General features: G+C 36.2%; 1 protein-coding gene across 1 annotated transcript in view; it reads left to right on the top strand.

Moving 5' to 3' along the window:
• DIAPH2 (diaphanous related formin 2) overlaps positions 1-9,173 on the top strand; it is a 145,187-nt gene extending 136,014 nt beyond the window's left edge. Inside the window, exon 27 of the mRNA XM_065729493.1 lies at positions 8,862-9,173. Within this exon, the coding sequence (XP_065585565.1) occupies positions 8,862-8,926 (65 nt within the window). The 3' untranslated portion in view covers positions 8,927-9,173. The remainder of the gene's footprint in view (positions 1-8,861) is intronic.
• The last annotated feature ends 15,742 nt before the right edge of the window (positions 9,174-24,915 follow it).

Below are 24,915 nucleotides of genomic sequence, written 5' to 3'. Positions count from 1 at the left end.
AAGAGTTTTTATTGATATTATGAATGTCAGCATTAGCATTTAAATACAGATATTTCTAAATCAATAATTAATTCCACATGCTGCTCATTTAAATCATACATCTCTTACCTAGCTTTGAGTTTTAGTGCAAGTTAATTTCAACTAAAAGTGCTTAGAAGACAGCATGCAATCATTTAACAGAATATTAAAAACAAAAAAAAACGTGTAGGCAATATTAAGATTTTATCACTGCATGACAAAAGCGATGTCAGCCTTCACATTGCTTTCTCCAGAGCTCCTTTTCTAAGTAGTAATTAATTTCATAAAAATTTCTACTGTCAAAAGTCTACGGCTCTGGTATTGAGAAGTTGAAAGATGCCAATTAGTTTTCCATTTTGTCATTTGTCCAGTGCAACACTTGTGGGTTTTAATATAAGTATTGTCTGTTAATTGGTGGCCTGGAGAGCTTCTTCAGGAGAAATAGCAGGATGAGTAAGGTTTCTAAACTCAGTCAGTGGAAATAGCTTAACTTCTTTTTAGCTTGGATGTGTTCTTTGATATCTGTCAAACCACATCTAGTCTTGCATTTTGTACAATTTTTAGGAGCTTTTTTATAATGTATAATACAGTTTATCAGCATTATCACATCTCATTGTTTAATAAAGAAGGGTATACAGTTCTACATCTTGGAAATGTTGCGTAGCTTGACCTCAGAAAAGAAGTTATTGTGCTTTGTGTTTTGCTTCTAGAGCAGCTATGTCCAAATGTTTGTCTATATATGTATATATAATTGCATTTTTTTAAAACAGTTATCAATTTAGTCAGACTCATTTGGAAGTAGTGTTCTGTTATAGGGTCATAAAAAGCCTTAAATGTTAAATCTGTTTTTGACTATTCAGTGGTAGTACACCTAGGCATTGTTTTCCCCATGTTATTTGTAAATGGACTGCTAAGGCTGTCATAAAATACTCTCCAGCTCTTAGGAACTTTCTGAAATACATGTACATGTGGTGTAATGGCATGCCACCTTCACTGCTTGTTCTTTGAGGTCCTTGCAGATCGCTGTATTGATGGCGAGGAGATAAATTGCTGTTTTTGCAAGTGTGTTTTGAATCAGTGTGAAGGATTTTGTTTAGATCTTTGTTCACACAACAGATCCAAAGTTTGGGTTTATTTTTCTGATAGTCTAAAATTACAAAAATAACATTTTTTTAATTACTTCACTAAACAAGAATTTGATTCTGCGCCTGCCTTTGTTGCAAATAATGTATAGTAAAAGGCACATGCAGTGTTTAGTTATTCTCTCTTGTGTGTAAGGAGGTGACAGGTAGTGATGAGATGATCTTGCCAGGCTAAAACAGGACCCCTTCTTTAATGTTATATGATGAAGGTGCAGATGGGCTCTGCTGACTGCAGCCTGTGCCACCCAGTCATACAGGAAAGATGTCGTTTTAAGTTTTCTCCTAGCATATTCAGTTCTGTTTAAATATTGCAAAATGCTGAATTGTAAATGTTAACCTATCCATGAATAAAAAATGTTGATATTTTATTTAATCAAAAAATAATTATGGATGGTCTGCCTTTATTGTATTATTTAAAGTATTTCATTTTACATGTAGACTACAAGTTCTTGCAGAGTTATATTTTTATAAAGAGAATTTGTTTCTGATGCATAAAAAATGAAAGAGGCAGAGTTCTGCAGGATTTAAAACAAATTGTTTGCTTTTGACACAGGCTGTCAATTGTGTGGGTATAGGGGGAAAAATTGGTGACATTTTGTGTGAAACAGCAGGAAAGACTTGCTTTATTAGAGTGTTACTCTCATTCTCAAATTCCTTTGCAGAAAAGAGAGGTTCAAGTTCATTGCTTTCATGTCCTATGCAAAGAATAAAGCATTTGTGCATGGGAGATGTAACTTCCAGTATTTAAGCTGCTAACTGATAAAACTGAAGAGTGTGGGTGGGAGTGATCCTACTGAGGCAAATGTGTTCCTATGCTGCTCTTTAATAAAAAAAATGTAAGGAATAGCTGGAAAGCTTCCCCTTTGACTTTCATCTGGCAGTTTTTGGTTGTAACTTTGTAAAGGAATAGATATTGACTACTATCAGGCAGTTTTGGGGAAGAGGTGAAGAGCTTTCTCTCATGACTCTGTATGTTTTGTCAAATCGTATACTTATATTTGAAGTGCAAAGTGAAGGCTGATGTCAAGAAATGCCTTCAGCACAAGCTGGTGTTGGTCTCTTGTGACTTTCTTCTTTCTTAAAAGTATCAGATTAGATTGTAAAATGATGGCAATCTGGCTGGACATAAACACGTTTATTGCAGGCTCAGCAGCCATTACATATCATTACTGAAAGGAGGCAAGGGACAAGGGGACCACTTTGATGTCAGTTTGATTCTTTTTAAGGACGTGCATTTGGATGAGAGGATGCTAACTTTATGACTGCTTGTATACTTGAAGTTTAGAACCTATTACTGTCTTTGTTTCTTTGTCCTGTTTGTGATGTTAGAGTCAATTTCAAAACAAATACAAATTGTAAGAACAGTTGTGTGAGTAGGGGAGCTGGGAATATCAAATTTTGGAAGCCATTTTGAATTAAATTATTTATGAAAAATATGGTTTATCAACATCATATCAATCTCTTGGAAATGTGTGTACACATTTTTGCTATGTCACTCTTTTTAGCAGTAAAATAACAGGTGCAGCTGAAATAGGGAAATGTCTTTTAAATCAGCAAATCTGTCATCTCTGACATTAAATGTGTTTTTTATAAGATTCTATTTTTAATTTTGAACAACTGCTGCAAGTCTGTGTGTACTCATGAAAAGAGATGCCTTCTGTATATGGGAGCTGAGGTTTCTTGCTTACCGAAGGAGACATGAGTTATTTACTTTCTGAAATATGTTACCCTTCTAATTTATAAGGTATACTTATTTTACTGTATGTGATATGCAGTAAAAGATACTAATTAAGAGTTCAAGGAAAGAGAGGTCGTGGAGTCTCCTTCTCTGGAGATGTTCAAGACCCACCTAGACAACTACCTGTGCAACCTGCTCTGGGGAGCTGCTTTGGCAGGGGGTTGGACTAAATGATTTCTCGAGGTCTCTTCCAACCCCTACATTTCTGTGATTCTATGAAAGACGTGGATAAATTTAATTTTATTGCAGCACTTCTCTTTTGATGTTTCTTTGTTACTACTACTTGGACCTGACCTTCTTCCAGGGCTTGACACATCACGTCTATCCTGTGGGGTTTTGTATGTTATTTTATGTAGTACTTTCACTTGTCTCATTCGGTTTAAAACAAATCATATATTCATGTCCTAAATGTTTCACAAGTCAGAATAATTAAGTTGATCGGGTCTGAGTGCATTGGAAGGAAAATAATAGGGTCATTGAAGCATTCAAGCTCTAATGGGAACCTGAGTTCATTCAGATATCAAATCCAATAATTGCTTTACACCTGTATACACAGTCCCAGCGAGCAAGTTCACATTAAAGGTTTAGTGGTACAGTTTCAATGCTGTGCTTCAAGGGAATCTTAGTAGTTTTCAAAGGACTACGTTATTTTGAATTTTTCAACAGTTTGTTGTTTCTGTGCATCAGTTACAGTTAGCTTTGATTACTCATCTTTATGCACTGAAAAATATTTCCATATATCATACCTCCAGTAATAAACTCTCATGAGTAGTGTATTATAAAGTTCACCTAATAGCAGTTGGAAAAATCTGAGGGCTATCACGAGTTCCACTGCTTTGAAAGAATTATTATTAGTCAAGCTAGTAGGATGAGGAGCAGTAAATTTAACTGAATTCTAAGTCTGAAACTCAGAGTGTGTATATGATTGCATGTAGTGCAGCCTGAGGATTTTAGGGATGCTCATAGCCACAACTGTTATTTGTAAAAGACAATTTCATAAGGATGAGCTAAAAGTCAGCATTACTTAGTGAGATTGTAATAGAAATGAACCAATAATTACAATACTGCAATTTGTGCTGAATTCTGTGACAAAATATCTGTGAACACCAGTGGTACAGGCTGTCACTGGAATTGAAGAAAATTTCATCACAAATTAGAAGTTAAAAATACTGTCAGCTTTTCTTAGTAGGTTTCAGTAAATTCCAGATTCAGTTGCTGGTCACAGTGCTGATTATTGCTGGATATATTCAACCTGATGCAATCATTCCTCTCTTTCTTTGTTTTCCCACCTTTTCTTAGTTCTCATCTGAGAATTAAAACAGGAAAATAAATGGAAAACGGCTGTATGTGGACCTGCACTGTACTGACATGAAGGCCTTTTTTCCCCTGTCATTTTAAAAGTCAATTACCCTTGGAGGGATGGCAGAAAATAGATTGATTTGTCTTGTAACCCCTGAGGCAGGCATATGTTGTCTCAAACTAAAGCTTTTCCATCACAACTCTTGTAGAAGAACTTTCATTGCACGTCCCAAGTGGTACTATTAACAAAGAAAGCAAAGTCAAATTGAAATATTAAATAGACCAGTTAAAATTTTAAGGAATTTTAGCTTATTGGGCTTTTTCTGTGAAATCATTAAGTTGTAAGCTAAGCTACAGTAAAATTTATTTTAAACATTACTTGAAAATAAAAATATCATTTTTTTTCTGTAAATGCTTAAGTGTACTAGATTTTTTTTTCAGCTATAAATAGGATGAGTTGACAGAATTGTGATATAAAAGGTCAGCATCACAGACCTCCATTGCAGAAGTGTTACTTTTATTGTGTTCCCATACCATGTTGTGCTTACAGCTGGATTATGGTGAGCTGCAAGATGTCATTACGTGTACCATTCAACATTTACATTTCTTATGTTACTCATTTTTAAAACATTTTATCTGTTAGACAGAGAACATAAAGAAGTGCTTTTTTGGAGTGCTGGTATGTGTCTTCATACAAATCAAAGTCTCCATTTACCTGTGCCCACCAAGCCAGCTGTGAGTGGCAGCAGTACCATGAGATATATCTGTGTTCCCCTTTAATCTGAGTGGGAGAAATTGTGCTTTTATATTAAAGTATCACTCAGCATACACATGGAAGTGTAGGATTGGACCTAAGACAAAATACAACAGGACTTCACCGGATTTCACTCCATTGCTACTCAGTTTGCTTGAAATCTCAGAAGTTTTCTTTGATGCTAAAATAACCATTTTAGCTGTCATTTGAATTTGACAAGAATTTGAGATTCTGTTCAGAAAGACCCAAGAACATGGAAATCATCACTTGGTCTTATCTCTGTTTTAGTTACAGAAATATCAAATTGAGCAATGTACAAAATAGCCCACTAATAAAGGGTCTAGTTTGGATTTTCCTAGGTATGTGTAGTGTACCTGTTAGAATTGAAAGAAGCATTTTATATACTAAATAATAATAATAATAAATATCGATAGTTCCCTTAACTCTGTTTTAAAACTTATTTTCTTGTATAACCACTTGCAAGAAAGATCTTTTGGACAGTGCTATTTCAGACTGCTTTTTGATGTGCTATTTTGGTTTCATTTCTCCCATCACTGATCTTTACCCCATTTAGTGGAGCTTTTCTGTTTGTCTATTTATGTTTTTAATGTGAGTGACACGAAAAAGAAATTCCCAAAAATTGTCACATGTTGTGATAGTTCATCATTTAAAACATTAAGTGGCTTGCATTTTCCTTTTTAGTGTAGTGTAGTCATTCCATACTCACATGAAACTTTCTTGATCTTCTGAATGATTTCAGTGTTATATTGTTTGTGGTACTTTCTGAATTACCAGGAATTGTATGAGTGTTTTCCCTTGGGCTGCTCATGAAAACAAGATGTGTTTCAGTTGGATTTCCCAGTGAACAAAATTTTACATGAATGAATAAATAAATATTTGATACAGATGCTTTCATTGATTCCCAAAGGTACAGGGGCCTTTCAGATTCCCTTACAGGATGCATTTCTACATCCTTTACAAAGTCAGAATTCTTGAAAAAATAAAATGTTAAGTATTTTAATCATTGCTGGGTTCCTTCCTTGTGTGATTTTTTTGTTGTTGTTTTTTGGGGTTTTTGTTTGTTGAAGTCAACGTGGATAAGGTACCCTTTTAATCTGAACCTTAAACATCTTTTTTATAATCAACTATGAGAATGTGATTTTTTTTTCACGTTTTGATAGGTAATTAAGAAAAAAGTTTGAACTCTAGATATGCAAATTAATAGAATGGATTTTTAATAAAGTTAATAAGGGGAATTCTGAGATGCTGAGGCTCATGCCCTCCAACATGTTCTCCTACACAACAGTTCCTAGCTGAGCATCCAAAGATGTACGCCACTTTTTTTCTGTATTCAACACTTTACCAATGTTTTAGGCTTTTGTTAATGTGATTAATGAAGATATTTTTTGTACAATGAAGATATTTTATGTACACTGTTTGGGTTTGAAATGCCTCTGACTACTGTATTTGAAGAAGGCAAAATAGTTTTGGTAGTACTCTTCTGTCAAAACTGTAGTATATTTTTATCTAGATTTCCTTCAAGTTACAAGATACATTGCCTCTTCCATTTAGCAAAACGTTCAAAAAAATTTTTTTAAATAGACTGTAGTTATCTGCACCAGTCATGTCTGATTGTTGGCATTGTTTTGTTTCTATTGCTGAAGTAAAAGTGTTAACTTTGGTTACATCTGGTAGTAACTTGAACACTATTCTGATGAGTGTTATTGGAAGGTCTGAAGTAAAATAAGATTTTGAATACAGTCTAGTGTTTGAATTGGTAGCTTTTAATAGTGCACAACAACAGTTCTAATGCTCTTAACTGAAAAAAAAATTATGATGATGAACTAACCAAATTATGTTCAAAGCTCAAGATACAGCAGTTTATAGTACATTTATAATTCTAATATAAGGTATGTCAGAAATACTTCTTGTGGTTTTTACCTGTTAATACAAATTCTAATTGATTGCCTTTGGAATATTTTTGTACAGTCTGTCTTTCTGTGTTATCAGATATCTCAGTTGTATGACTAGGCAGTTTGATTGCGCACCGCCTATATGATTATTGGCATTGATTGCTCATAAAAAAGTTAGGTTTATAATTAGTAGAGCACAAACGTACTACCTGGCAAAGTTAGTAAGTAGAAAGCAAAATGGAAAAATCATTTAATCTTAATATTGCAGTTCTGCAAAATATCATTTATTTTTCTCCTAATATAACTGAGTTTCATGCTGATAACAAACTACTGAGTTAATAAATCTGTTGCCGCTATTGAGACTTCTCTTTTAATAACAGAACTAATGCAAAAGCATTAAGGAAAGGAAAGCCTAGTTTGGAAACCTGATTTTTTTTGCAAAAATATTTTCCTCTTCCCAACAAATGTGTTTCTAATTGATTTTAATCTAGTGTGTTCACACATAGAGTATAAATGAGAAGATCTTAAGGTTGAAGTCATTGAATGACATCAATTTGAACCATACTATCTAAAAATTATTTTTTTTATTGCGTGGCATTTATTTATTAACTACGCTTATTATGGTTTTATTTTCTTATATTACTAGATTCATATTAAAGGTTCAATGATGCTCAAGCACCTTTACAAATATTTTGTACATTGTAGAAGCTGTTTATTCCCAGAACAGTTAAATCAGCCATTGAGGGCATTTATCACTGGACTATTCGCTGTTAGAGATGAGCAGCAGCACATTTGAATTGGTAACTCTCTTTCTTGGGTTTTAAACAGCATTTCTGTGCTTGTAATTTCCAGTGCCTAGTGACTGCAACCAGTGTTAGAGATTTATTCCCATGCAAAACAGATTGACTTAGGGTAATTTGAATACTTTATGCATGGATAAATTCATTAGGAAGAGGAGGCAAAGCAGAACTATAAAAAGAACAAATATCTTTCTAAAGGAGCCTTAATTCCCTATAGCATTGGAGGAACTTCTACTGAACAGGGAAAAGGAAGTTTGATTTTGCAGAGCTCATGCAGTCTTCACAATATTTTCTGTTGTGGTCCAGAAATAGTTCACTGATCCCTGACTATTCCAGAACTTCATTTAATGTGCTTAGGCCATTTCTGACTTTGTTAGGTTATAGCATGGTGAGTCTTTTTCAAAGAATGTATTCTACCCATGAGACGGGACATGTACTGGGATGCCCTGATGCTGTAGCATGAGGGTATGGTACTGATACAAAGAACAGTAACCCGAATGTAAAACAAGAGAATAAAAGAGGCTCTGTCAAAAATAAACAGTGATCTAAAAAAATAAAATCGTGCAGCAAGACTGCATTTTAAAAAGATGAAAACCTTCAGAAAATTAAGTGGGGGCATTTAGTTGTGGTTGGTAGTTCACGATTGTCTTCCCGTGAAAGACATATTTATTATTCATTGCAATAATTACTGTGTAATATTTCATATTAAAAGTTCACATTGTACAATCTTATTGTAGGAAGTGCTTAGGAAGTGGCTGATTTGACTACTCTATTTTTAACTCTGCATTAAATCATAGTGAATACTCTAGCACTTGCAGCATTTTATGGTTGGCTTTCCAGCACCAGATTGGTCAGTACAATCTGAAGTCTTGAAAGGCATTTTTCCAGTGATTTCTGCACAAAGATTTTTGTAATATAAGGATTTTGTTAATTGTGTGCTATTTACATGGGGACAGTGTTTCAAGGTTCTTCTTTTATCACCTGGCTTCTCTGATCAAGAAAGTAATTTATTGCTGATTGCAGAACTCTTGAACTCAGTCTGGCAGCTGTAGTGTGAAATTTCTGATCCAATCTCCTGGTTACTTATTTACATGTCATTTGAAATGTTTTCCAGAGCTGTTAGAAAACGTCATGGTGTTGCACTATCTGTGTTTCAAATCCTATAGTGATTTGTTTTTTTTTCTCTTTATGTTACAGAAAACAGACAAGTAGGTCTGGAAGACTCTCGTACTCGTCACAGTGGATCAAGAGGAGCTCTATGATTCTTCTGATGCCAAAGAATTTAGTGAATTATTTTACTTACAATTACATGGATATATTTTTAAGAGTTTATCATCCAAATTGGCAATGATCACAACAGAATACTGATGTTGACTAAATGCAAAAGATGTTTAAATGACTTTTGATAAATAATCCACATACTGTATCTTATTACCCCAACTAACAAGATCAGTAAACAGTGTTTAACAGCAAGGTCTTATGTTCTTTTTTTTCCCCTTTTTGATTTTCTTTGGTTTTCCTTTGGTTTTCCTTTGGTTTTCCTTTGGTTTCCTTTGGGTTTCCTTTGGATTTCCTTTGGATTTCCTTTCAGCTTTTTTTTTTCTTTTTTTTTTTTTTCTTTTTAACGCTGGCAATTTAAGTGAAGGGAGTTGGGGGTTCCTAGAAAGTGTTTTATGTGGATAAGAAAATAGACCTTTGTTGAAAGAATACAGATGTAGATTCCATTTGCAGTTGTCATTGGACCTGAAAGGAAAAAAGTAATAATAAAAATGTATGTTTAATTCAGAGATGAGCTGATGCACAGAATCATTTTTGTAACCATGAAAATGCAATGCATAGCCCCGGTGAGGTTGCTGGAAATCTTTATGAAAAGCCTGGTGGATACAGCAATTTTGGCTGCAAGTAATATATACCACATATCTACACTTTTGGTGACTTTAATGATGTATAATTACTTATCACTGCTAAAAAATAAAAATTAAAAAAAAAAAAGGTAAAACAGAGCATAGGATTTTACCAAAATTAAATGATACTATGGGCAGAATATGTTTTTAACTGAATCTACAGAGAAATTTTCTAATTATGAACTTATATTCTTTATACAGATATTTGGAGGAAAATGTGATTGTCCTATTTTAATTATACTAAAAATACCTTTGTGTAGGTTTTTAGATACAGGCTACATTATGAAGCTATTCAGAGCTGCCTCTGAGTTTTTCCTCTGTTTCTCAGGTAAAACATGTAGCGGGATCTCTGTGGTGGATTTTAGTTCAGAGGGTTTAGCAGCTAAGAATAAATTTTTTACGTGGAGCGCTGTCTGTCAGAGAAACAATGATTGCAGCAGTCTGATTTCTTTGGGAAGCTCCTCCCATTCAACTTGGTATACAGGCCCCTGCACTGCAGTACCTCAGGTGAGCAGTCAGCTCGGTAGCTGACGCTGTTGATGTTCTGCCACTCAAGAGGGAACTTAGCAGTTCTCTTTTCACCCCAGACTCTAGTTAAATGTACAGTGTGTTTTGGTGTTCAGATCAGTTTTCACCATCCTTTGTACTGAAGACTCAATGCTTATTTGGATGAGAGGGAGGATTTTGAGTGGCAGTTCCAGGGGCACTACTCGTATGTTGTGTTCAACTACGGTATTTTAAAAAATGGGATACAGTGTAGAAGATGGCACTTATTCTCAAATTATTACTGATGGATGAATTATTATGAATACTTTTATTGCCTGGGGTTATGGGGAACTTTTTTTTAATGTTATATAAAGAATATTTGGAAGATAAGGTGTCACATTATTTTCTGTGCACAAACTGCTAGCTCTAGAGGAGCATTTGATACTGGGGCCATGTAATTTTGCACTACTGCTTGAGCCAAGCGTCTTTGTACAGTAGATTCTTTTTGCTTATCTGGTGAAATACTTTAAAGACTATCCAGCTATATTGGAATAAATGCTTACAGTTTCAAGCTGTGTTCATAAATATACAGTTACTGTAGGAAAAGATAAAAGATACAGCTCCTTCTCTGTCCAGTATTGATTTTATATATATATATATATATATTATTTTTTTTTTATAAAAAGGTCTTCAAAGATACAGTTTTTGCCCATTGCTGCATCACTGAACACAAGAATGCAAATGAAGCCTAGTGGAATGTGTGCTGTCAACTAATACTCTACCTAAACTGGGGCTTTTTGTGTTTTTAGTAATTAAGCAAAGACTTGTATGGTACTTCAGAAAAAAAAAATGCATGCAACAGGATTCTATTCTGTCTTTCAGTTCTTTCAATAAGAGATACAGAGAATTATATTCTGTTTTGTGTAGGGTCAACATCAACCTTGTACTCCACCATATTAATTTTGCAGTTATAAGAATGTGCTTAATGTGCATAGCCAGTTTAAAAGGATTAGGTGCATAATGTCAATATAAATTTGTACTACAATCAATAGAGTATTAAAATTCAAATTTAGAAATGAGCATTTTGGGATTTGGAAGTATTGATATCTTTATATGTGAACACTCAGCAGCTCAAAACAGAATCTTCATACTGCAGCAGTAATCATTAGTGCACAAGTTTTTCATTTCCATGGCTGTATTTTTTAAAAGGTCTGTAAAAGCTGACTGCATATTCTCAAGAACCAAATCTTAGCAAAAAGCAAATACAAAATAACATCATCATCTAATGCTTCTATTTTACTACTATTTTTTTCATATTTGAAACATTTATATAATTTAATGGACATATCTGTTAGAACAAAAGTGTCTTTCAAAGGAAAACTAGTTTAGAAGATAATTTATGTAAATATAGGGTGCTCGTATTTATGAAGTCTAAAATATTTTCTGAAATTGATGCTGGTCACTTTGTCTTTTGATAGTTTTTTTCAGTCTATATTAAATTGCAGCTATTTTTAATGTTTTTATTATTGATCTGATTTTCAGAGTTGTCACGTGTTTCTCTAGAAGTGTAGAGTAGTAGCACCTTTTTCAGAAATGCACTTGCCTTATTTTCTAATTTTAAAGAATGAGATATATCAGTTAAATTATATTTGTATTCAGAATAATCCCGGAAAGAAAATTGCTGGAGGCTTCATACATAAATTTCTTGCTAATTATTTTTCACTATATGTCCTCTGAGACATTATGTTAACAGTATACTATCATATCTGCTTGCATTCACATTTTACCAGTTACAAGTACTGAAGGTATTTTTTTTTATGATGTTACACTGTTTACATTTCTTAGTTTGTTTGAGAGGAAAATAATCTTACCTTTGTAATGAATTAAACTAAATTTGCAATTGACTTGGGAATTAATTGTTTAACTCATATACAGATATACATTTCTGTCACTTTAAACTACTGGCTGTACAGATCAGAAATGTAAAGACACTAGACATTTTTGCTCAAGTTTGATGCAGTTTGCTGAGAAAAAGTGCAAGACAATTTGTCATGTATGTTTGTTTGTGATTGAGCAAATATCTTTTCCCAGCCCATAAGTGATGTTTGTTTTGTGTTAACTATATTCTGAACTGATGTTAATGCCAAAACAAAATTAGTGCCTCAGAGGGCATTGACAAACATCTTCAGGAAGCATTCCTAGAAATACTGTTACATTATTTGTTCTGGTTTTAAGCCATCACGATCAATATGAAAAAAGCTATCTGGAATTAGTGATTCTTCTCTTGAAAATTCAGACAATTGCAAACATTCCCATAGTTCCCTTCTGTATTATGCAAACAGTTACGAATATATGTATATTTTTGCATTTGTATGTGTGGTATATGTACTACCTCAGAAAAATGCTGTAAAAGTAAACAACATTTTCATGATTTCTATCCAAACCACGGTTCATTCGTGACCTAATTCAAATTCACTCACAATATACAAAGGGTTTTCTAAAACGAGAATCTGGCTGCGTTTTAGGTTTGGCTCTGGAAATCTTCCTATAGCTTTCATTAAGAAATCTTTGCAGTGTTTTGCTTTTGCATCCCTCAGGCAAATCATGCTTTGATGGGTGAATTTAGTACTTCCTATATTGAGAATATAGGAAATATTTAAAGTTGGTAATAGTTGGCTGGAAGCAAACTTAATGTAAATTGCTTCTTATCTGTTAAACAAAGGCTTGGCTGAATTACACTTTAATGTTTGCCTTCAAATTGGTGAGAGGTCACCATAATAAATGCTAAGACAGAAAGCAGTGAAAAGGTAGCTCATCTCTTATGTGCCATAATGTTACTCATTTTGATAGAAGTATTTTAAGAAACCTTCATGTCTCACACAATGTAAATAATAAATCTAAAATCAAAGCAGATAAAGCCAAATCCCTCAGCTTTTTCAGATCACATATTGCTTTTGTGCACAAGAAAGAGACATGTGTAAGCCTGTGTATTCTGCAAGCTGTCACTAGGCACCCACTGATTTTATAAGAAAAATGTTAAAGGAGAAAGATTTGTTCTTGTAGTGCTTCTTCTAGTGCTATTTGAGGTGATACATATGCCACAGAATGTGAACAGTAATTGATTACGGTTTAGTCAGTATCATGCGCCATTTGGTTTCCCTTTTAGAAGTCGTATGACTCCTGATGCCAAAAAAGTAAAAGTGACAAAACTCATGCATTTCTATTTTTTAATCAGCTCTGTGTTTGTATGTAATGTTTTAAATAGGAATTTGATGACATTACAGCCTGGCCATTGTTTATCCATGTATTCTGAAAACTGTAATAAAAGATTACGTACATGATCTTGCTAGGTGCAATGATGTTTTACTTGTTTATAATTATTATTGCCTACTGAGTTACCATCACCCCAAAATCTGTTTTTGCTGTGTAAAATTATCCTGCTGAAATTGCTCACTGGCATGTTTTGGCTCCCGAGGGCGTTTGGATATCTGGATTTCTTCTCAAAGGTCTCGACTATTTTTGACTTGAGCTAAGGAGAAAAGGTTTAATGAGGGAAAACTTTTCCAACAAAATAACCAGTAACGTGCGTACGATTTCAAAAACAAATCGTGGTGATACCAGGTTGTTTTTACAACAGTAACAATAAAAGGGAGTCGCTAAAGAACTTAATGTGAGTCCTTATTTATTTTAAGTGACTGTATTCCAGTAAGACAGAACACAGCTGCATGGCTGTTGTTGTTTTCCAGGTTATTTACTTAGCTCAGTCACAAAAATGGTCTTAACAGAAAACTTGGCTGACTTTAAAAACTGTCTGTTGCACCTTTTATTAATGATGTTGCCATAACGAATTGAACTGTGCCAAAGAATGGATAGAGCACCTTGAGTTTCTGGAATACAAGCTTAATATTCAAAGTGAATGCAATTGCACTATCAGCCACGCTGATGTAACGCTCCTCTAGTATGTTTTTAAACAGGGAAAAGATGCAGTAAGGGGTTGGCTGAAGGCACTGCTTTATTTTGATGAACTGGAGTTAGAATTTTATAGAGAGCTTTATTTTCTTATGGGATTAAGATGAAGTAAAATGAAAACTTTTAGGTGCTAGCTATAACTGTAATTGTCATGATTAAGCAAACGTAGTAATGATATGTGTGCATGCTGCATTCCTCTTCCTTATATTTAGGTTAATGCTTTTGACTTCCATGAGTGTCTGGAATTGCTTTTATCCTTTCGTTTTCCTTCTGGGAGGTTAGCAGGCAGAGTTTGCCCTGAAATAACTAGCTGGCTCCAGAATACTTCTCTCAGTGGTAATTATGGCTGTTGCTCCCACACACGTGGATTGCAGATTGATAGCAAGTTCTGGTGCTCTGCCATTGAGACAGGCTGACTGCTTTCTTACATTTGGATACGTTTTGTAGCTTTGAGCTATGTTCTTCCCTCTTTTATTTCCTCTAGTCATGGTCTCTAAATAATTAGCCTTTCTGGATTTTTTTAAAGACGTTTATCCTTGGGGCATGGTAACACTATTAACAAAAAAAAAAAAAAAGAGATTTGCTTCAAAGTACTTTGTAAGTCCTTCACCACAACAATTAATCCTTTTATATAAATACAAAACTGAGATTGACCAAAAAAAGGAAAATCCCATTGAAGATTTGGTCCACTTAAATTCAAAGGTTACCAAAAGCTGTTTGTGTTAAAGCAGTGATGCAACCTACATAAAAACCCTTCTGACAGGTGAGGGATGTTGCTTTGTGCAGTAGCCTTACAAAAATATATATATTTTTTTTTTGCCTGTATGCATTGACATGAAGAGAAATGAGGTTAGAAAGGGAAAACATAGTGATGGAAATGTAAGAGAGGCCTTTGTTCCACATGCAATGAGTCAGTTTTAGTAAAAACCAGAATGAAGAAAAAAAGAGTGGCCTGTGTGTGTTGGCACTGTACGTAATCAGTAGATGTCAAAATTGATCTGTTATACTTCAGTGGAGACAGTGGAATTTTTTAAAGTTTAATTTTTTAATTTAAAAAGCTGTGTTAAAACAGAACGGCCCAGTGAAGGCTGTGCTTTCACAAATACTCCTAAACTCTGTTAAGGAAAGTGTGATTTCATCTTAGGCTATGAATATATAAATGCAATACTCGTTTTACCTGGAAGTAATAAAACACCTCTCAGTAAATTGTACCTTTAATTCCAGTGAATAAATACTTTGAACGACAATTTTGAATAGTATTCAAAATAGCAGTATTTTGTGTAGCTTATTTACTTTGTGATGGGTCTTAGAGGAGCCATAGCATCTCTTTCTTTAGAGGGGATGCATTTGCAAACCTTAATAAAGTCATTTTTATTTCAGAGAGCATAAGGGATTCAAAACTATTTGAAAATGTTCATACTTTTCACTGGAATATATCTGTTTTGTTCCTTGTGGCTTTTTGCTATCCAGAGTTGTGCTCAGAAATGAAGGTTAACCTTGCAGACTGCTTAACCACTGAAGGCTGCAGATGTGTTATTTATGGGGCAGGAGAGGAACGTGCCCAGCTCCAAGCAGTCCGTCGGATGAATCGCCTGTTTTGCTGAGGTTTGTGAAGCCTTGATGAACTGATAATGATTGAGACTGTGACTTTTACTCTGGCAGTTTTATCTCATCACAGGATATTGTTGTCGTTGAGGAGTGAAGCTTAGTAGTAGCTATGGCGTTGTAATAGGAGTCAGTGATCGTGGCCTCATTAAGTCTCAATAAGTATTCTCACTATGAGCTGTGTAAAATCAAAAATGGGTAACTTGGAAGAGAGGGGGTAGGCAAATTATGCTGGGGTGATGATAATGCTGTCTTTTTCAGAAAATAATTAGGTGACATGAAATGCATTGAGCTCTGTCTTAATTTTTGGAGAAAAAATAAAATTGATTGAAAACATCTCATCGTCAAATTCAGCATAAAAAGCAGATGGTAGCTAGAGATGAGAAAAAGGATGTGGAGAGATCACGTCGGTACAGCGATGTTACTGGACTGTAGTTTTTGTCTTTCAATCCACTCCTCCCAAGTGGAGGCCCAAACCACAGGCACTCACAGCAGGCTGGCTCAAGCACTGGGCTTCTGCTTGAAGCAACCTGAGCTGACAGACCTGTCTGCTCGTCAGGCTGAGTTCTGGGAAGCGCTGTTCTCTGCCTTTGGAGCAGCACAGGAGGCACGTGTTGCATTTTGATTGATGGCTCTTGGAAAGGAGCTTTAGAAGGGAGCTGCAGCTGCAGGCCAGTGCCCAGCAGGGCAGGAAGGCGAGGCAGGACAGAGAGCTCTGCTGCCCAAAAGCTGGGAGCTGCTGCCTGCTCAGTTACAGCTTTACTCTGCAGGCTCAGGCATTGCCGCCGTTTCTTTTCGTCTTCTCTTTGTGCTGTTAAAGGTTAAGAACAATTTAAAAGAAATGAAAGCTTTGGTTTTTACCCGCATTTGTACTAGGTGGAGAAATTCTGTACAACATGGATGATCTATTTACAAGTGCAGCATAAAACTGGTGGTAGTGGTTCTTTGATTCTGCTCTTAGCCTAGCTACTCACCTAGTGCAAGTCATTTAAATGCTCTTTCATCTTTTCTAAACTGAGGATAAAGTAGCAAAACCTGTACTAAATTGTGCTGTTATCAGCTTGATTTTTTGAAAGACTGGCAAGGTGGCTGCTCCTTGCAGTAGCTGGATAAAGCAGTCGGTTTGTTTTCCATCTCCAATGCGATGCATTAGCAGATTTCTGTAGTCAGTCTGCTGACCAATTCGCATTCATTACTAACACCTGTGGAGTTCTCAACACTGAATTACAGTAGAAAGGAGGAAAAAGCCTGAAACTAGAAGTGCATGCAGATGAAATTAAAATATGTTCTGTCATTGCAACCAGCGTGTGTTACATGTTGGTATTCGTTCACCTTAGCTATGGAAGTATCTCCGTCAAATATGTGGCATGTTACATTATGTTAATGCATTCTGTATTGATTGACTCAGATCCCTGTTCCTCAGCAGCAGGAGGAAGTCTTAAGTAAAGCCTGATGCGCATGCTGGAATGTGTTTCTGTTATGATAGAATGGAGCTTATTCAGAAACCCAATCACAATAAAGATAATGAGGGTAATTTATAGCCTTTTATGACCTGCTGGTACCAGAAGCTAAAACACAGAACTCTGGTGTTAAGGGAAACAAAACCCTACTTCAAGAGCTAATGGGCACGAGAACGCATCAATTTTTCCTAGATAGTGATGAAGTACAGCATGTGGCTTGTGTATAACTTACACAGAGCCTTAATTGCTTCTTATTTGGATCTTTAGGTTTGGTTAATATGCCAAGCCAGACATCCAAAACACTCTTCAGTTTAGTATTATTAGAGCAGTTACCTAACGAAATTATCATAATGTTTATGTGTGCTGTAGTCAGTCATCTGGATGCTGCTGTGTAGGTTGTGCATTTTGAGCCTGGCTCTGCACGCTTTAAGCTGGTAGTCTGAAAGTGAATGAAATGCTGTGGATTTCAGAAGTCTGTACCCCATCTTTAACTTGAATTACATATATCCGTATCTTTAATTTTAAAGAAAGCTAAGTTCAAGAACAAGAAAACTGTTCTTTCATAGAAAAGATTTCTCCCAAACCATCTGTTCCAACTAAATATTTAGATATAAATGTTTTTGTTCTTGAGACATGATTAAATTACTTAAAAATAGGCAATTAACTGAAATGCTTTGCTTTCTTTAGCAATATCTTTTGGAAGCTGATAGAATGTGTGTTGATTTATTACATGAAGTTTTCTATCTCATTTACTGCCAGAAGTAGCTAGTTCCCAAAGTTGAAGTGTTCACGTGCTGAAGTTTAAAAGTAAACTTAATTGTATCAGATAAAAATATTTATCAAATATTACAAAACTGAACATCAATTCTATCGGGGAAAAAAAGTTTCCAAGTTCCCAGTGAATTTAACTGAAACTGGAAATGCATTTTCAGTCATCTGCATTATATTTAGAGCAGCATTCCTACCCATCTGGTTATTCAAAGTATATATTTGTAGGGACGAGCTGTCTTCAGTGGCAGTAAGTGGGAGACAGCCATCTCACTTTGAAATACTGAAGGATTGCCAGAAAGAAACAAAAAAGAACTGATGATCAGCTGTCAGTCTCGGCTCTCAATCTTGCTGTTCAAAACATCTCAAGGAACTTTAATTTGCCCTGGAAAGCAATGTTTGACACAGCAAATAATGCCAGAAAGCTTAGGGAAGAGAGAATGAGGACAGACAAAATATATATGAAATAGTGCTACCAAGTGACTTTTGAAAGCTGGCCTGTCATAAGGGAAAAATGTGTAAATGTCTCAAATGACAAAACACGTGCACTGCTGGTACAGAAGGAAATCTGCAACACTGAAGAGGAAAAGGAGCAAAAGCACGGCATATGGTTGTTTTTATTGTCTAACACAAGGTGTTGCTCAGCTCTCATCCTTCAGTTTGTGACTAAAAAGCACCAGCATATTTGTCTGTGAGATTAATACTGTTTTACAACCCACAAGAAGTGCCAGGCTGGGGGAGGGGTTATAAGGAGGGGTTGATTCTGTTGCCCATCACTGGCTCACTACTGGCTAAGCTGCATTTTTATATGATAGCTGTTATTCTCCTGCTTGATGTGATTTGGTGCTCGTCTTTATGTGTTACTGCCTCACCACTTCACTGACAGAATTCAGTCCCGCATCTCTGTAAAGTGATCCACACACGTAACATGAGTGGTCCCTAAAGAAATCATTTAAGTGCCATAAAGAACCACACATAGGTTGAGAAACAGATTACACAAATGCCGTTTTACAGTGCGTAAAGCTAAACTCACTTTAAAAGACTTTTTTTTTTTCTTTTGATTTGAGGTGTAAGTCAATTCTGTTATGCATGGAAAAGTAGAGACTACTTTGCCACTGAAAGACCTCCGTGCTGTCAGACTGCTGTGCAGCTGACAGCGCTTTTTGAGTTGGAACTTTTCCATAATGTGATGATGATAAGGAGGAGGAGATAAAAGTTACATCGGGGGCCAAGAGCATAGCTATGCTAAATAACTGCAAAACTTATTTTTGGTACTTTTGGGGCCTTTTTGATTCCTAAATAGTTCCTAAACCATTGCTGTGATCTTAGTTTTCCAACAGCAACCATTTAAAGCCACTTTATCATAAGGAAGTGCTTCTTCATCCTTCCTCCTATCGTAGAAGTATAATCCCTTTCACACAAAGGAACAATTTTAAAAGGATGAACTTCATTTTTATGGGTTTTGGTGGACTGTATCAGCGAAGATTTGTCTATTCCCATTCATTTACTTTATTTGTCCTGCGCTCACAGTGTATTTTTCTGTTCAAAATCTTGCATGGTTTTGATTCCTGTATCTGGCAAAGAACTGATGCAGTAGATAAAAGGTGTCTTGATCTGTTCCATTGTTCTGTCCAAGTGATTCAGACTAAAAGCTACTTATCCATCAGCTACCCCAGCCCAAAGGTGATGTTTAAGCACAATTTCTTGTGAAGCAGAGTGTTAACACAGAAGAAAGAAGAGAACTAAATATATAATAACACTTCAACTGTTGAATACTATCCCTGGTGGGATAGTTGGTGGATCAAACTGCTAGAAAACAAATATTTGAATAAAGCTAAAACCTCATTTCTGCATGTTATTAAATACTTGATAGAAGTGTTATGCCAGGATTAGTCTTAAATATTGCTGGCTGTGGGGGCTATTCAAGGAGGCGTTATTTGTTGTTGCTCATTCACTATTACCAATTTCAAGTTAGAGCCAGATGGGGAGAGGTGTGCCTTGCTGCTTTCTGCTCAGGCATGGCATTGATCAGCTAAGAGACATCAGTCCCTACTGATGTAAGCAGAGGAAGCCTTTAATTAAAGTTTTGCTGTGTCAGGAAAACCATATTTTTACTGGAGTGTATTGTATAATGGAGAAAGCAAAAGATATGAGACAGATCTGTCATCGTGAAGTTTTTTTTCCTCACAAAGAATACTAGTTTTCCTGTGTTAATCAAGCACTCCTTCTTAGGGCAGACAGTCTGCTGTTGGTGCTATCAGGTAACAGTGCAGTCATCCTTTTCTTTTGTTTGGATTTAAATCAGATTTCTTTCATGGAGGTGACTGAGCCTTAAAAGATCAGGGAGGATCTATGTGCTAATTTGAACCAAAATGTGTCTGTTCATCTTCAGATTTGTTTTGCACCTTCAGAGCAACTTTTGAAATCCTTTGCTTTCAGTGTTTCATCCACCGTTATTTATTGGAATCAAAAATTTCTGTTACCTTTTGGTGGTGGCCCTTTGCAGAGCAGAACGTTGTAGTTGTCAGAGGGCATGTGCTCTACACAGACTGGAAAAATAAGGAATTTAGAATCGCGAATCATTGAGGTTGGAAAAAACATCTAAGATCAGCTGCCCCTCCACCCCCACCATGCCCATAGCCGTGTCCCTCAGTGCCACATCCCCGTGGTTCTGGCACAGCTCCAGTGATGGTGACCCCACCACTCCCTGGGCAGCTGTGCCAGTGCATCATTGCTCTTTCTGAGAAGTTTTCCTGATATCCAGCAGCATTTGTGGGAGAACTTTCTAAAGTGATTCAGCAAACTGAAATGCTGAGGATAGATCCTCAATAACGATTTTCATGGAAACAGCCATCTTCACTCACACAGATGGCCTTCACCCCGATGAAGTACCAAATGTTAGCCTGGACTTTTGAAACATATTTGTCTTGCTGAAAACCAGCTGACTTCTGGGTGAGCATTACGCAGAAATAACTAGGTACCTCAACATGATGGAGATCCTCTCCATACAACTTTCTGTGCTTGTTATTTTCTGCAAGCTGACAGTCTTTTACAGTATGGCTATTTGCCCTCTCAGTCTTTAAAACTGTTTTGTGAACTGGTTTTTAGATACAAACAGTGCAGAGCAGTATTTGCATCTTAGTGGACCTCTCTTGAGAAGTGAGAATTGGCCACGGGAGGGACAGGCAGAAATACCATTAGTTTAATTAGCACTCTAAAAAACAGAATATTTGATCCAAAATGTGGAGAACGTTTTACTTAGTGGGGCAGAGACAGCAAGGTAAATGTGCAAGGAGGATGAGAAGATGTATATTCACTGTGCCAATGAGCAGTGATGACAAGAATTGTACTTATTAATGATTCAAGGGTAAAAGAAGCAGAGGATTGTATTTCTCAGAAGACATTGCTTATTCTGGCAAAATGTAAATACATCAATCTGTGGCAGCCCAGCAGCATGTGATGCAAATAATTATTATGGTCCCAATCCGTTTTTAGTGTAATTTAACATTTATGGAATTAAAAGTGAATCCTGTTTGTCTGCTCCCCCTAGAAACAAACCCCTTGTGTGGCTGAATGTCCTTCTTGGAAAGTTGTAGCAAAAGTGAATGTCATTCTGAACAAGTTGGTGTTAAATGTATTCAAAAGCACTGTTTTACTTTAAAAGTGGTGTTTGTATATTTAATCCTGGGCTGGGCATTTTTATTTTCTTGCCATGTTTGCCATACAAGACAGTGTAAGTACCCAGCACAGAGACTGATAAAAAGTTTTCCATATAGCTTCTAGCTCATTGCAGTTTAGAGTGAGTTGCTGTACTGAGAGGCTGAAAACAGTAAACAATATTTGCATTTTGTTATGAATATTTTGCATAACTTTAAGGATGTTTTCTTTATCCTCAAGTGGGTCTGTTTTGAGCCCATAATGTACTGTGAAGTTTCAGTAACACAGAAAAATTTGTCGAGCACAAACAGGCTGGTATCACAGCAGACGTAACAGCACTCAAGCAAAGACTGTTTTGCATCAAAAATGTGTATGTATTTGCATTTTTGATGCAAAAATCTACTTAATCAGCACTGCAAGCCCATAACTAACGCGGTGCAGAATTCTATGAAATTGAGAAGTTCTATGTAATTTCTGGAAAAGACAGACTTTTTCACAGCTCTGACTCCAGTCAGTATTTAAACCAATTTTGTCATCAGTGAACCAACATGGCAGAAATACTCCAAAGTTCTTTATCGCTGTCAGTTCCAGGAAAAGTTTTTAATGTCCTCAGACCTGTGAGTTGTGTGTTTGATTGTTATTGTTTTTTGGCATTATTAAGTAAATGTTAATCCTATTCCTAGATAAAGGAAAATCTCAGAAAACAAATATTGAGATCCAAATTTTAAGTATCATCATTTCAGTCATGTCAATTTTGTTCTTAGGTTTACATTTGTAGGGATTAAACGGGGAATTTCAGCACACAACTGCAGGAAGCAAAAGGTGCTGCAGCTGTTGATTGCAGGCAGTTGTTGGTGTCATGGTTAAGATGTTCTTATTCTAGGGATTTCTTCAGCAACGAGGAGCACAGCTGAGTGCTGTTTGCACGGTATAGCATTAATGTCACTATTGCACAGCAAGCATCAATTTATTCAGCAGGGTCAGGAGACCCCAGTGAGAGAGATTGGTCCTAAGCAGAAAAATAACCATCCTTTCGGGAGAAGGAAGTGATCCATGTCAGGGGGTTTTCGCTTTGGTCGGTCTCTCCAACTATAAGGGCTATGGATAGAAGGAACCAGCAGGGGCACAGGGAGATTTAATATGCACCACCAACAAAACTTCTTTATAGAGGTATTCCACAGATTTCAGTGCACACACTGATGGTGTAGGGCTGCACGGGGAGCTGCTGTAATAGGGGTAATAATTAATTCTGCATATAATCATTACTAAATATCTTGTGGAAAGTATGCGTGCTCCTTTGTGATTTTATGTTCTACCTTTATGGACTTTCCATAATGATATGTAGTAAATGTGGTCTATTAAATATATGTCAAATTATTTGCATTTATAATGTCTATTGACAGAATTAATTCCAGCAGCTCTACTTACTCATGTATGAGAGAAAATAATATACTATCTTGCAAAGTCTACATCTGATTTTATTCCATTCTGCTGCCACATAGCTTTAGTATAGGGAGTAGGAGTTACTTCATTCTATCAGAGCACATAATCATCCCAGGCTAATTCAGAAAGTCCTCCTTTTTCCCAGCACTACCCTTTTACTTCCATTGCTTCCTTTGTTTTGGGTCACTGGGCCAGGTTTGCTGCCTTGTTATCAGAGTTCTGCAGTTCAGTCTGAAACCCCTCCAGTTCTTAACACAGATGTTGCAGACGAGATACTTAACCACTCATGCTGCACCGGTAAACAGAGTGATCGTGGCAGAAGGTGAAAAATTGCATTCAGGAACAGAAATGACACAGTAAGACATTTTGCCAAGGCTTATCTTACAATTATTTGCTGTTTAGAAAAACTACGGTGTGCGTTGTTTGCCTTCAGCTATCTCTGGGATTTCAGTCCCACTGCTTTTAGAGGCTCTCACCAGATGCAGCGCCTGACTAATAATGCTGCACTCCTCAGTAGCTCTCTTCTTTCAAAAAACCCTGTGCATTAGGCCTTGATCGTCAGCCTGAAAAAAATTACTGTGGTTACAATGCCACTGGACTTTGGGGCTAGCACAGGCTATCTGACAAAATCTCTTCTGTAGAAGGTTATTCCAAATCTTGGCATCGGATTTGAAGTTCTCTACAGCTATGGGAAAGTTGATGAGCTCAAATCTAGGGAGAATTTATGACCAGAACTGTTTATAATAATAGAAGAAAAGAGCCATTTATTTTTTTTTTCTATAAAAGTAAATGTTACGACAAAATTTTGTAGAAATTTAACAAAAAATTGTGGTAGAAACTCCCTCCCAAGGGATGCAAGAGATCCAAAGCAATTCATTTTCTCTTGGTGTTGTCTCCTGAACCCCAAACTTCTATCTTTCTACTCCCTGTGCTGCATGTTTGGTTTTTTGGGTTTATTGGTTTACATTTATTTTTTAATCACAACTACATGTTATGTCTCAAATGTCAGCAAAACTAAAACCTTTTTTTTTTTTTTAATATGTGGACAAATATTTATAAGGATTGATAGAGAGAATGGAAATGTCAAACAGTTTTCATAATCATTCCAATACAGTGTTTTCCTGCCAGTTATGTTTTTCTGCTCCAAGTGTTCAGTAGGGGATGTTCACCATATGTTTCTCCGGTGTTTAGCCAAGTGAGATCCTGACTAGAGCCTGTGAGCCATTAATAAAATATAAGCAAATACTGGTAATAAGTAATAAGGATCATCCAGAGATGACCTTCCCTGGCGGCAGAACTTAGCTATTCATAACCTTCTGGTAAACACAAATGTTGAAAAGAGGAAAATGATATATGAGAGACAGGTGTAGCATCTGGGCAGCACTATACTCTTGAGCTGTTTGACATGCTCCTTACATCTACATCTAATGGAAGAGTGGAAATTATTTCTTATCTTGGCAAATTGGATATGAGAGGTAATTAAAACTGTATCCCCTTGGAATTTCATGAGCTTGTAGAAGGTGACAGAGCTTTGTGTTTCCAGTTCATATGTTCGAATATAGTTGAGATGTGCCACCATCATTTTAGTGGACTAGTGCATATGAACTAGAAAACATGATGATCTTCAAGATCCCGCTAGAGTTGGACTCGTTACCAGTTTCCTCTGCTTTCTGTTGCATAAAATGCAGGCAAGTGGGATGCAGCCTGAACTTCCTGAGGCCTGGGCTCAGTTTGCTGCAGTGCTGTGGCCTTACAGCTGGATCCATGGGCTGTACTGATGTGTAGTAACCTGGTGGTAAGCACTATGCTCCTGTACAGTGAAAGGAATGAGGCTTATTAGAGTGGAATTTATAGTAGTCAACATACAGAAGGGGCACCATCCACAACAATGAATGGGAAATTGTGAAGAGGAGGGTGAGTATTAAAACTTAAATTACTTTCCAGTTTTTCTAGGAGTCT

The sequence above is a fragment of the Cyrtonyx montezumae genome, unplaced genomic scaffold (genome assembly GCF_038088225.1).
Source record: "Cyrtonyx montezumae isolate F1298 unplaced genomic scaffold, pur_monq_1.0 scaffold_11, whole genome shotgun sequence".
Taxonomy (NCBI): domain Eukaryota; kingdom Metazoa; phylum Chordata; class Aves; order Galliformes; family Odontophoridae; genus Cyrtonyx; species Cyrtonyx montezumae.
The sequence above is the reverse complement of the archived record's forward strand: the minus strand, read 5'-3'. Positions and strand labels throughout refer to the sequence as shown.